The 12,801-nt window shown below is 40.7% G+C and overlaps 1 protein-coding gene across 2 annotated transcripts in view; it reads right to left on the reverse strand.

Moving 5' to 3' along the window:
* Positions 1 to 3,211: 3,211 nt before the first annotated feature.
* Positions 3,212 to 12,801, reverse strand: part of PITPNB (phosphatidylinositol transfer protein beta) — a 67,601-nt gene continuing 58,011 nt past the window's right edge. Inside the window, exons 7-9 of one of the 2 annotated variants that reach the window (XM_063662671.1) lie at positions 11,633 to 11,743; positions 9,902 to 10,024; positions 3,212 to 5,204 (exon numbers count right to left, since the gene is read on the reverse strand). In XM_063662671.1, the coding sequence (XP_063518741.1) occupies positions 5,154 to 5,204; positions 9,902 to 10,024; positions 11,633 to 11,743 (285 nt within the window). In that variant the 3' untranslated portion in view covers positions 3,212 to 5,153. Of the gene's footprint in view, positions 5,205 to 6,394; positions 6,487 to 9,901; positions 10,025 to 11,632; positions 11,744 to 12,801 lie in introns of those variants that run through there. The other variant, XM_063662672.1, reaches the window with a different exon arrangement.

Raw genomic sequence — 12,801 nt, forward strand, 5'->3', positions numbered from 1 at the left:
GCCAGTTAGGATTTCTGGCTTGGGCAGCACAGGCAGTGATACAGTTAACCGATAGTAAATGCAGACAGTACATTTTGGGGAAGGAGGAAGGACTAAAAAGAGTTTTGCTTTAGATTCATTTAGTTTGCAGTCTCTGAAACCTCTGGTTTAGGTGCCTGGAAAGGAGGGAAATGCAGACTTGGAGCTCCCTCCTCTGTTCTCATCAAATTTTCTACAATCAGCTACCAAAACTACTACTTCCCTCTGCTAGTTGGTAGGCTTCAATTCTGAGGGCAGAAGTTACATCTTACTAACTTTTTGGTTATTATTCCCTCTGCTCGAACCCCAGGACTCAAAAGGGGCCTTGGTACAGGGCAGGCAGATATCTGTTACAGGTAAAAAGGAGCAATTTTCAGAGTCAGTTTCCATCAGGGAAAGTTACTTGGGGGCACAGCTGTGGCACCTACCTCTAAGGAGCTCCCAAACTCTTTGGGACACAAAACACACAGAGATCTAAAGATGACATCTATTAACCAAGGCATAGTCTATATGAGCCAAATGAGGGGTGTGGACTGCTGCAGAGGGAGTCATTCCAAGCTAAGGCCTCCTAGAGGAAGTGCCACTCGACGCCAGAGCTTTGAAGAATGGGTAGGGGAGAGAAGGCAGTCATCTCAATGATCTTCCAGGAAGAGAGAATGGGAATTCTCTTAGCAAGTTACCCCGTCCTCTGAACAGAGAGCACACCAAACCCAAGCCACAGAAAGACAACTGGTAGATAAGTGTTAAGTGATATTTTCTTTTCTTTTTTTTTTTTTAGACAGAGTCTCACTGTGTTGCCCAGGCTGGAGTGCAGTGGCACAATCTTGGCTCACTGCAACCTCCACCTCCCGGGTTCAAGCAATTCTCCTGCCTCAGCCTCCCAAGTAGGTGGGACTACAGGTGCCCGCCACCATGCCTGGCTGTTTTGGTTTTTTTTTTTGTATTTTTAGTAGAGACGGGGTTTCACTATGTTGGCCAGGCTGGTCTTGAACTCCTGACCTCATGATCCGCCCGCCTCGTCCTCCCAAAGTGCTGGGATTACAAGCATGAGCCACCGCGCCCGGCTGATAAGTGGTATTTTCAAAGGCTCCCCACATGGGTTCCCCACAGGGTGGAGGGCACAGGTTTACACAAACTGAATTTTTTCAAACCAGTCTTTCTAGCATAACAGAACTGACAAGAGATGAGAGTCCTGAAGACACAGTCTGGGTACAGTGAGAAGAGCCCAGAATGGAGGAAGCATTCTTTTTTCCTCTAGGGACAAATTTTAGTTCATGATTTAAGTCAATAGAAGAGAAAAATGTAAACGCCTGAGGAAGTCATGAAGCAGCGATTCCTCCTAAGAGGCTGTAACCCCCAGTGGGGAGTGTATGTGATCTTGAGGGAGTGGGGGAAGTAAAAATGAGTCCTAAAATATTTTTAAAACAACAGATGCCTTCCAGTGGGCGCCCTTTTGGATGGAAGAAAGGGATGGCCACCAAAGCATCAGGTATCCCAGCTGCTGAGTACTGCATTCAATATTTAGCCTGGCTTTGGAACTTCTGTGGGAGGCAGTTTTAGAAGAGCTGCAATCTCTGCTTTCCCAGGGCAATTTGACTGAAGAACCAGTTCTGAAGAGACCTGCTACTGCTTAATGTTTCCAAATCAGAAAACATAACCCCAAGTGACACTGGCAGGGTTCCTGGGAAGCACTCCGGGTTGGCAGGAGATGCTCCAAGCTCAGCGGGACAACTTTTTACCTGTTCTCCAGCACTCCCTCTCCCTCCCAATCATGCAAAGTCCCAAATCCTAACATTGGCAGTAAGTCTAACTTGAAGACATTCCTTCTGTATCCACAGAACTCCACCTTGCAATATTCTATGGCTCTCACATGAGAGCTGAGGGTCTAAGAACAAAGAACATTCTCCTTCCAAATGAGCAAGAACGGGAAATCCCACATGGTGCCCTTGTCAACTAAGCTGCTGAGAGGAGAGGTACAAAACAAATGTTAACAAATGTCTCTTATTTCCTGAGACAAGATTTGTGGAGGTTGGGCTGCAACGCTTTTCAATTCAGCAAGTTGAAGAGCAGACAGAAAGTTAACTTTAAAAGCCAGGTGTTAGGTCCACAAAGACAAAAGATCCAAGTGATTTTAGATCATTTAGGAGGTCATTTGGTAAATGAATGAAACAGGAGGGAAGAATCATCCTGTGCTAGAGGATATAGTGTCTCAAGTGATGCTGACCACCTTACAGCTGGGCATCATGGCCTCCAATTAGAGACAAAGAGTCCAAGACTCAGCCAGGAACCAGGAGGGCCCCAGGTGTGCCTAACCCCACACTGCCCAAGGACTGGCACCCTAGGCTTCTTGGGTCCCAGCTGTCAGGCTGCCTTGTGACTTTTGCTTTCTCATCTATACAATGAGGATGGTGTCTAAGATCTCTCTCAACCAACTCTCTACTCTTAATCACACTGCCTTGTAATTTACCTGTCCATGTGTCTATCTCCCACACTGGAATGTACACTGCTTTCATTCATCTTGGCAGAGAGACCCGAGTGCCCGCTGTATCCACGCTCAGATGGCCAAGTGCATGAATGATAGTGTCACCATAAACGCAAACACGATGTCTGAAACACAACACTAAGAAACTTACCTCAGAAAACAAACCACTAAGATATCCCAACATATAACATTATATATTAAATCCAACTATACAGCTGGCTACCTCTCCTTATGTTCAGCAGTTCTACAATATGAGCCAGAACCACAAGAATATGGTTGTGACATGCACAAAAAGAGCAGACTGGAAAGGACTAAATCCTAAAAGGAGAGGTAAAAGGTGACCCCGCACCAAAAAGCCCTAATCTTCAAACAATCAGAAACAAACAGCAAAATCCTAAGTGCTTTACAAATTCGATGGGTTTTCCCTGTTTTCCCCTTTAAAAATAAATCTAAAAACCGCTGAGACTAATAATATATAATCCTTTGGTTTACTGCTTAGCTTTTAAAGACAGAAAATTACTTAAGAAATCAAATGTAACCACTTAGTGTGGCACAGGTACATTTCAAGAATAAGAATTTGCAATTAAAACAAAACAATTTTCCCAGACTGGTAGTGCTGCGAATTACAGAATTCTTGAAAAACAGAGTAGTGGTCTGAGGTGTTTTGAACCAGACATGGCTCAGGGAAACAACCACTCAAGCACACACATGGCATTTTGTGATCAAATTTATTTTTTGTTTAAATTTCATTTACTTTGTTTTACTGTAATTTACACAAGAGACTGCCAAGTAAACTAGGTATTTTACATTCACCACACATTCCCTCAAATCTCCACAGTTGTTAGAAAAACATTAAAATCCATGCGCCGGGCTCTCATTTCCATGTGCGCCTAAGCTCCCAATGATACTACAGATGCCAGCGAGAGTTAAGTTCATTAAAAGGAGAGGGCTAGACTCTTTATTTCACAAAATTAGCAATAATCTTCCTCGCACCAAACACTTTGCAGACAATGATTATGCTCTGACAAAACCTATCTTACAACAGTGCCCAGAGAGTAAACATCAGTCTTTATCCTGAGTACACAAAGGATGTATGAAATGTGGGTTTTGTTGCTGAGGATAACAGGGTATTGCAATGCAGTAGTGATCCTACACATCCTTCCTTGTCTGATTCACTGAAATCACTCCAGTGGGGGAGGGACGCAGGACATGTGGGAAAACGAGGAGCAGGCAGGGCAGGACTGTCAGCAAATCAGATTACTAATGTGATTTGACTGCAGGGGTTGGCGTGTTTTAGGAGGGACAGGAGGTTAAAAAAGACAGTTTGTGACCTGAAGGCTTCGACAATATAATTCTATTCAAGCTTCCAGGACTGACAGAGGAAAAACTGGATTCAGACAGAGAAAGCTGATAAAAATCTTACCTAGCTATTGTTCCTTCCTTTAAATAAAAAATAAAACAAAATAAAAAAAGTGGCAGCCGTTTCTGACCAGCATTCTCATGATGCCTATTCAGAATCTGTTCTGATGACGTCCTACTTGAGAGCACATCCCACAGTCGGAGGTCCACCAGCCTCTTGGCGGGGCCTCCTCACTGCACACAGGCCAGACTCACACTGCATCTTAAACTGTTCCTATCTCAAAGTCACCATCTCCCCCTTGAAGTGTGTGTTTCCACAAGAAGAGCAAAATGTCATCACTAACTATATCCTATCATGTGAGCTCCGAGGAATCTAGACCATTTGCATAGTTTCCAAGCTGCAGTTACAGAAAACTGTCATCTTCAAAACAGGACTCCATGAAGTGCTATATTTCCAGCTTTTCTACACAGCCTACAATCCTATTAAGACTAATTTCTTCATCAATGTGTTTGTCTAACAGGAGCCTGAAAATTGTCTAGTGTTTATTATAAATCAGAAACCATCATCTCCATTTTTGCTAGGTTTGATGTAGAAAAATATTTGAAATTTAAAATACAAAAATCCAATAAAAACCAGAATTTTTTTTTAAAAGGATTTTTCCCTCAGGGCAAACAAGTAAAAACTGGCCTGTAACTTTGCTCCTTACTTTATATTGTCAAATTTGGCTATAAGATAATGACCATCCAGAAATAAATAGTTATAAATACATTCAGAGTTTACATCCCAGATTCACTGGAATACCAAAAAATTTTGAAGAAATTTTCTGTGGGAGTCTACTGCTTATGGGACTAAAAAAAAAATTTATAAGAGACTGACTTAAAAGAAGAGAAAAATAATAAAAGGCTATATATGTTGGTCCACAACTTGACATTTATGAAACATACCAGCTAGTATTACATTGCAGTCAATTTGTCCATTAATGGTATTACTCTGATAATTATTAAAATCTGTTCCAGGTATATATATTGAAAATATTTTCTTTTGCATTCTTGCTGAAGATAGGTACAGTACTTTGGAGAAATTGTACTAATCCCTTCAGTATGTCTGTATGTACATATATACACAAGTGTGTGTATCTGGATCTGTAGCTCTACATGCGCTTTATATACAGCTACAGACATATGCACACATACATATATACACACGTGGTTGAGAACCTGTGCATGTGTGTGTATCATCACAAGCACACATCTGGGAAACGTCAACACTGCAAGATACTGGTCAGATTCTTCTTCACTCATCACTGGCTGCGCTTGTTCCCCTCACTTGACCTTGATTACGTAACTGTAAGAAAAGTGAAAGACAGTGCAAAATGTGTTAAAATACAGAGACAGGAAATGTTAGACAGCAGCTTGTCACACACACTCTCCAAATGCATCAAAACTTTTGGCAGAAAATGTAGCCCAACTACTGCATCTTACAATTTTCATCTGTTTAAAAAGATTTTGGTCTTACTACTAATGCCACAATATATTGTCTCATCAGAGGGGAAAATAAAGTTGAGGCAGAAATAAATCACAAAAACTTAGGAGAGTTTAACAAAAGTAACAATAACTTAATTTTTTTTTTTTTTTTTAATGAACATGGAATTTAAAAGTGGGGGGAATCTTGTAAGAGTTACTTGATTCTTATTTGGCACAACTAGCTTTTCTCACAACTGAACATTTCATTCATCCCAATGTTCAAAAATTAAAGAGCAGGTAGCTCATGTGGGGCAGCAAAGAACTACAGTGGAGGGAGGGGAGTGCTACATCTCGTTCTCTTTATAATAAACATTATAGTTCAGTATAAACAAATGATGACAGCATACTGTTGATTTTTGTTTACCCACACTGGTTTCAATTTGTGAGGTAGATTTTGATTTTTTTTTTTTTTTTGCATTTCTGGGAAAATTTGTTATATGGGTATATAATGTGTTAGAGAAATAAGACCACAGAAATGTTTTACACCATAAATTAAAACTAAAGTGCATTTATGCAGAGTAAAGCTAACTGTAACAAATGAAAATGAAATATCAAGGAAGACTTTCTGGTGCACAGAAAATATTGCAGCCAAAATAAATTATTGAGGTTGGCTCGTATGGTATGGGATAGAGGATCTTTATTTGATCTCAAGTGACTTTGCATATTTCCTTACTAACCACAAATGGTTCTACAAAGAACCAGGTCAATTAACTCGGTATTGAAAAATCAGCTAGCTTCTACGACAATGTGCTACATGATGAGTAAGAGCACCTGGCAGCTGGGTTCTAACCCATAACACTAAAAACTAACCCAGGATTACTAAATTCAACCTGGTCCACAGGTAAAATTTTTAAAGACTATTAATAAGTGTTCACTATTAATTTCTAAAATATTTATCTCTTAAATTCTAAAAATAAAACCACATTTAACACTTAGAGCTTCTGCTCAGCAAGTTAACTGCCCATCACCAAAAAGGTATAGGTTTTGAAACATCTTTTTACCCAGGTCTTCACTTACACAGTTTGATATTGTCTCTGACCCTACAGGGGACTCATCTAGACATCAGCAGCCGACGTGCCTCGAACGGAACCCCTCTTACGCATCTAAATGTAAAATAAAATTGTGAGCTGCTGAAATCAGACTCTAAATAGGGGTTAGTAAGCAAGGGGAGAAAAAAGATCTAGAAGAGATTATGAAGTGACCGCTGACTGTTCATAACCATATCCACATTAAGAATGAAGTTCTGAGGCCCCTCAAATAACCTTGGTTGAAGGACATTCTTGCAAAAGGCTTTTCTTAGCACAAAAAAGGTTTATCTATCCTTAACTGTAAAAAACAAAAGCCTGCAGACTGATTAAAAAATTATCAAAAACAGCCAATGGGTAAATAAATTGTTTGCCAATATAATGTGAGAAAATGCCCCAAGGGTCTGGTCCATATTTGCATAGTCCCTAGGCCAGACAAGGAAGCCATGAGGGTGTGGGCCACACCTCTTTGCTGCTTCTGAGAACAGGGTCTCTTAGTGGAGTCCTTTAAAGGAAGTTTACTGAAAGGAGGGAGAATGAAAGGGAGAAAAGGCAAGCACAGAAACAATGTATGGCAAACCATGAAGGGCACACAGATGTATTAGAAAGGACAGGCATTCATAACAATAGCCTCCAGACAAGCGACACCACTCAATGAGAAAACAAAAAACCAAATGAACAGAAAACAAACAAATGCAATAAATACGTTAAAACTCAACACATCCTCGCCCCCACCCCCATAACCAGTTAAGAACAAACAGGCAAAATGTTAACCTAAAGTCCTCCTTCAGTTGCTGAGCCTCAACCCCAGGGCAGTTCCCTGCAGATCATAGGCAGGGGCATTCCTCGTGTGCCTAACCTCTCAAGATGCTAGTTCTCTCCAGGGCCAAAACCCATTTGAGAGAAATCCAATTATTAAAATATTTGTGAATTAAGAGCATCATAATGTCATTAAAATCTATCATCAGGTGTCAGGGGTCAGGACCTCAAGGAAAAAGAAATTCCTGTGTGTGAAGAGGACTCTAAAATGGGATGCCTCTTCAGGAGACAGGTGCTTTCTGGGTAGGCATTCTTGGCCTGCAGGCTTGATGCTGCCCAGATTCTGAGGATGCTTTCACAAAGCCACCATTAGGACTCAAAGCAGCAGCATCTTGATTGTGTGTGTGGAATCAAGCACTCCCCAATGACCTACAGCAAAATAACTTAAATGGGATTCAACGTTAAGATGCAGCACTTAATGGTGAAATTTGTCTTAAAATGTTTTTGAGATACTTGACAAAGCAACTGCTATGTACCCTCACTCTGAACCAATGATAGATTTTCCACCAGCTTTATGAGGGGGTTAATCAGTTTCAGCAATGTAGGTATAAGAATGGTGACACTAAGGAATTGGGCTTTTACTTATCTATCTTACACCTTCTTCTTGAGTGCAATTCCCAACTCACAAATAACTGATCTGCATGGAGCAGCAGCTGCACCTGCAGGCCCATTGCCATAGGTGAGAGCAAGAGTCACCAGCTCCACAGTGGAGGGTCACAGCGTGTTCAGGCTGGGACCATTCTGTGTTCAGGTATCGTGAGGCTGAGAAATTGTTAGGGAAACAAGAGCACTTCCCTGGGGGAAGAAATTTCAGTCAAGTTCTGTCCAAGGGGTCCAGAGATAGGTAGGGTTTAGAGTCCAAACCAGATAGGGCTTATCACCTGGTCAATGGTAACTACTCTTCCCCATGTGACACACAGTTCTTCAGCATAAAAATTAAAAACTGAGAGAAGGGCTCTCTCCCAAGGGTTGGAGCTGTTGGTAAATCCTTGTTGGAAATGCCAGCGCTGCATCATGGGCTTAGCGTGGATGGGTGTCTCTTGCTCCTTCTGTTTCATGTTCAGTGGACACCCACCAGCTGCTTGGAAGGGCCAAAGGCAGAGCTGGCAGGTATTCCTGAAGCCTTGTGCACTTGGAGGGAGTAAACCTGACAAAGCAAATGGGACTAAAACTGGATAGGGTATCAAGGGCCACAGGGGTGCTTGTTAGAATCAGAGAAAGGCACCTGACTCTTGAAAAACGGAACACAGAAGTGGGAGAGAGGCCTAGAAAGAAAGGTAAGAAGTGCCCATGACCTGCTCTTGCCTGTTTAAATGTTTTGCCTGTGGCTAGGCTAAAAATAAGGAATAAGGGGGGTATCTTCCACTCTTGCCATCTCATCACCCTATTCCCTATATCCAGAACTCAGAGTCCTAATATTAGTATGAGAAATTGGGGTCAAAGAGGCTTATGCTGGCTAGTCTAGAAACCGAACCCTAATTTATAACATTGTCTCTATGGGAAAATATGTTTCAAATTTCAAACAATCAACTTAAAATTTTTTGGAACAAAATCCATTCATAAGTTGGAGTCTGCCTATAGTTTACTTTATGTATAAGATAAGGTTAAAATATTTTATTGCCTTATAAAGAAAATATGTCCTAGTCCTCTCAGAAGGTTTATATAAAACTAATTAGAAGCAGATCTGCTGTAATCACCAAAAGTAAGCAATTTTAAACAGATTCTTTACGATGCTATGTGCCAGAAAAATAGGTTTCCTTTTGTGCCAAAGAATCTGATTTGCTGCCATTCTCCTGTGATTAAATGGAGTTTCTGCCTCACACGCAGGCATTTGTCAAACGCTCACACCTGCAGGGCTTCCAAAACTGGGCCTGCTGGCAGGACTCGAGTTGACCACATGGAAACCACTAGCAGGCCCTGGACATTCCTTGGGTTTGTTTCACCCATGGGGCCTTACTGCCAACTGAAGACAAGCATGGCCCAGGGCAAAAACAAAACCAGACACATGCAAGAGGAAGCCAGGGAAGAATCCATCCCGAGGAGAGAGAAGACGCCCACTGGCTGCCGGCCCTGCCCACTGATAGTGGGGAGCAGCTGGGATGGGCTGTAACACTGAACTGTGGCATGCTGACCTCCTGCCCAAGGATCACCTGAATCTGCCTAAAGCTTAGGAAGAAATAAGGATTCACTGCTAGTTGGGGGAAGCAGAGGAGGCATTTCCAGAATTAGTAACAATACCATTAGCCTTACCTTTTCTACAAAAAAAGCAAACTAAGACTTATTGTGTTAACATTTGTAAGCTTGCTGTGATACAAACTGAGCCAAAAGCAACTTAGTCTGACAAAGTGTCTAAAAGGACTGTGAACCAGGAACCAGCATACAGAACTAAAGCTAGTGTGTAAGAAAGAATACAGAACCATTAGATATTTAACAGGTAACAAATTCTAGACTGAGAAAACGCTAGTCTACCTTCACGCAAGATGCTCAACAAAAGAGAGATCAGAATATGTGAAGGAATAGCAGTGTCTAAGAAACTCCATTTTGATGAGAATAAGTAGAATAGGGAATGGCTTTTAACAACACTCTTCCTAATTCTAACTCTGTATTTACCAAGCATGTATACAGTTTTAGAAAAGGGAAAATTAGAGAATTGCCATAGAACAGCCAGTCTTACTGTTTCTAGTTCTTTCTGAGTCTCATCTTCCATTCTCCTAATGTCTTCCATCGTGAGATCGATCCACTTGTCAATCCAACAAAAAAGCTGGCGATGGAAGTTTGTAAATATCCGTTTTTCTTGCTTTTAAAACAACAAAAAAGTAGCATAAGATGACAAAAACCTAAGATTAATGACACATTAACTTTACATGTTCCAATTAACCCATGAAATTTACACATTTGGCTCAAAAAGACTACTCTGTAGATTTGTGGAAATCATAATTCCATTTAATTATCATTGTGTCCAGCAAAATTAAACAAACAAAAAAAAACTTTCCCTGTGAAATGAAAAATAATCTCCCAGGCAAAGGTGTCATGATCTAGTAGAAACTAAAAAAATGCGGTGTGTATGACCTAATCCAACACATTCCTGCTGGGCCTGATTTATTTTTACCTTTTTCTAAATGTCAATGAGCAAAGGTCAACTAGATTTCTTCTGCTATAAAACTATATATTGTCATTCTTAACATTCACTATGAGGTGGAATACAATAATGCATTGAAAGAAAAGAGTCCTGGGTTCTTTTACTAAATTAAGAATCATTACAAACTCTCCCTTAATTTTTCTACACAACATGTTGCTGCTACTATTATAAATATATTTTAAAACCATGTATATAATTAGTGGTTTCAATTGCTGGATTATTTAAGTTTTATTCAGCTTTCCCAAGAAGAGAGTAAAGTGTATGGAACAGTAAGTACTTCTGGACAATCTTCAACTTAAAAATCTTCTTCCATGAATAGAAAGGACTTTATCAATTACATATGTGACTTCTATTTATCAGAACTGGATTGTTAATCTATGATTATGATCCAAGAGGAAGGAAGAAGGCCAATATTTACAGAATGCCAACTGTAAGCAGGCCCATGAATAATCAAAGTTTCCAGCACTTTGAGATCCTTGTCTTATAAAATATTACAGCAGCTATAGCTTAAAAATAGAAAAGTTATGATGAAACAGACATAACTAATTGTGGAGATCTGAGATATAATGAGGGCTTCTTTATGATATTAACAGAATAAATATTCACCCTACAGGAAAAGTAAACACCAAGGAAATGTTTCAACATTCCTAGGTAGTAACAACCGTGTGCATTTATAAAATTCCAATTCTCCCCTCCTCCTAGATCTAACTTGCCCACATTACTTTCACTTTAATAAAGAAGACATAAAAAAGAAACAAGTAGAATCTGGATCCTCAGATTGTGTGCCTTAGTTCACAGTGTGCCTATTTTTCAGTAAAGACCTCTAAAGAAGACATCCCCTGTGACAGCACAAGGCACACATACATATTCTGAGAGATAGGGAGGGTAGGGGGAAGGAAGGGTCCAGGGAGTCCTTCAGCAGGCTGGGCCCGCTCTCTCCCTCCAGCCAGGATCAGAACACCAGGTCCCCTTGGGGACGTGCTGTATGGGGAAAGGGCTCTCTACAGAAGCGCTGGGCAAACCATAAGGTAAGCACTTTGAACAAAAAGCTGCTGTGCTTGTCCCCAAAGAAAGTCCCTTAAAACCTCTGCTGCCATCTGTCTTTGCTGCTTCGAGGTATAAAGAAGGGCTGAAATGAATTATGTAGGGACAATAATTTTCATATCATAAAGGAGGGAAAAAAGTAACAACAGAGAAGATATCCCATTAATAGCTAGCTCCGATCTCATCCTAAAACTAAGTTGCCACATTTTGAGTAGATTTTACCTTTTGAATGAAGTTTTCTACTTTGCTTTGCAGTCCCCACCACTTGAATTTGATGGTCACCAGCTTATAGGCACACATCTGGGGACAGTCAGGGCTGTTTGCCAGCTCCTTCTAGATGAGAAAAATTGAAAAGGAGAAATTATGACTTAAATATTTATGTTTTCATTAAAATTGACTGTTGTGTAACGACATCACAGACATACATGAAGAAAATTACAATCTCATGTGTTTAATTCAGATATTTGAAAGGTTGAAATCATTTTAGCAAAAGCCGCAGTATTCCCCTGCTGTAAACCCTCCTTCCACAGACCAAGTTACTTCCTAGCTCTAAAGTTTAATAGGTATGTTGCTCTGCCTCAAATTACACTATTCAGATTTCATATTAAATATCAAATTCTATTCACATCAAACCAATAGTGAGCCTTTAATACGTAAGAGTTCTCATAACACCATTACCGCACTCCCACTGTGGATGTGGTGAGGCACAATAAAAAATGACAAGGAAGTTCAGCCTTCTTCTGTATCTTCAGATATTGGCAAGTGGAGCCGTACTGTTTATTAACTGAGGTATTTTCAATAGAAGGGAGATATGAAAAGTGACGCAACAACAAAAATAATCTGTAATTACCAAATATTTGGAGGTAAATCCTATACATACAGACTTCAATTTCCACAAATGACTACACCTCACAGTTTAAATAGTGTAGTCAGGAATCAAATCAAGACTTGTTCTGGTAAACAAGGGAAAATAAACTATTTTTTTTAAAGAGCGAAGAGATGCTGGGCACACTGGCTCATGCCTGTAATCCCAGAGCTTTGGGAGGCTGAGGTGGGAGGATCACCTGAGGCCAGGAGTTGGAGACCAGCCTGGGTAAGATAGCAAGACCCCATTTCTGGAAAAAAAAAAAAAAAAAGGCCGGGCACAGTGGCTCACACCTGTAATCCCAGCACTTTGGGAGGCCGAGGTGGGCAGATCACTTGAGGTCAGGAGTTCAAGACCAGCCTGGCCAACATGGTGAAATCCCATCTCTACTAAAAAATACAAAAATATGCTGGGGGTGGTGGCGGGAGCCTGTAATCCCAGCTACCAAGGAGGCAGAGACAGGAGAATCACCTGAACCCAGGAGGCAGAGGTTGCAGTGAGCTGAGGTTACATCATTGCCCTCCAG

This window comes from Pongo pygmaeus, chromosome 23, assembly GCF_028885625.2.
Source record: "Pongo pygmaeus isolate AG05252 chromosome 23, NHGRI_mPonPyg2-v2.0_pri, whole genome shotgun sequence".
NCBI lineage: Eukaryota > Metazoa > Chordata > Mammalia > Primates > Hominidae > Pongo > Pongo pygmaeus.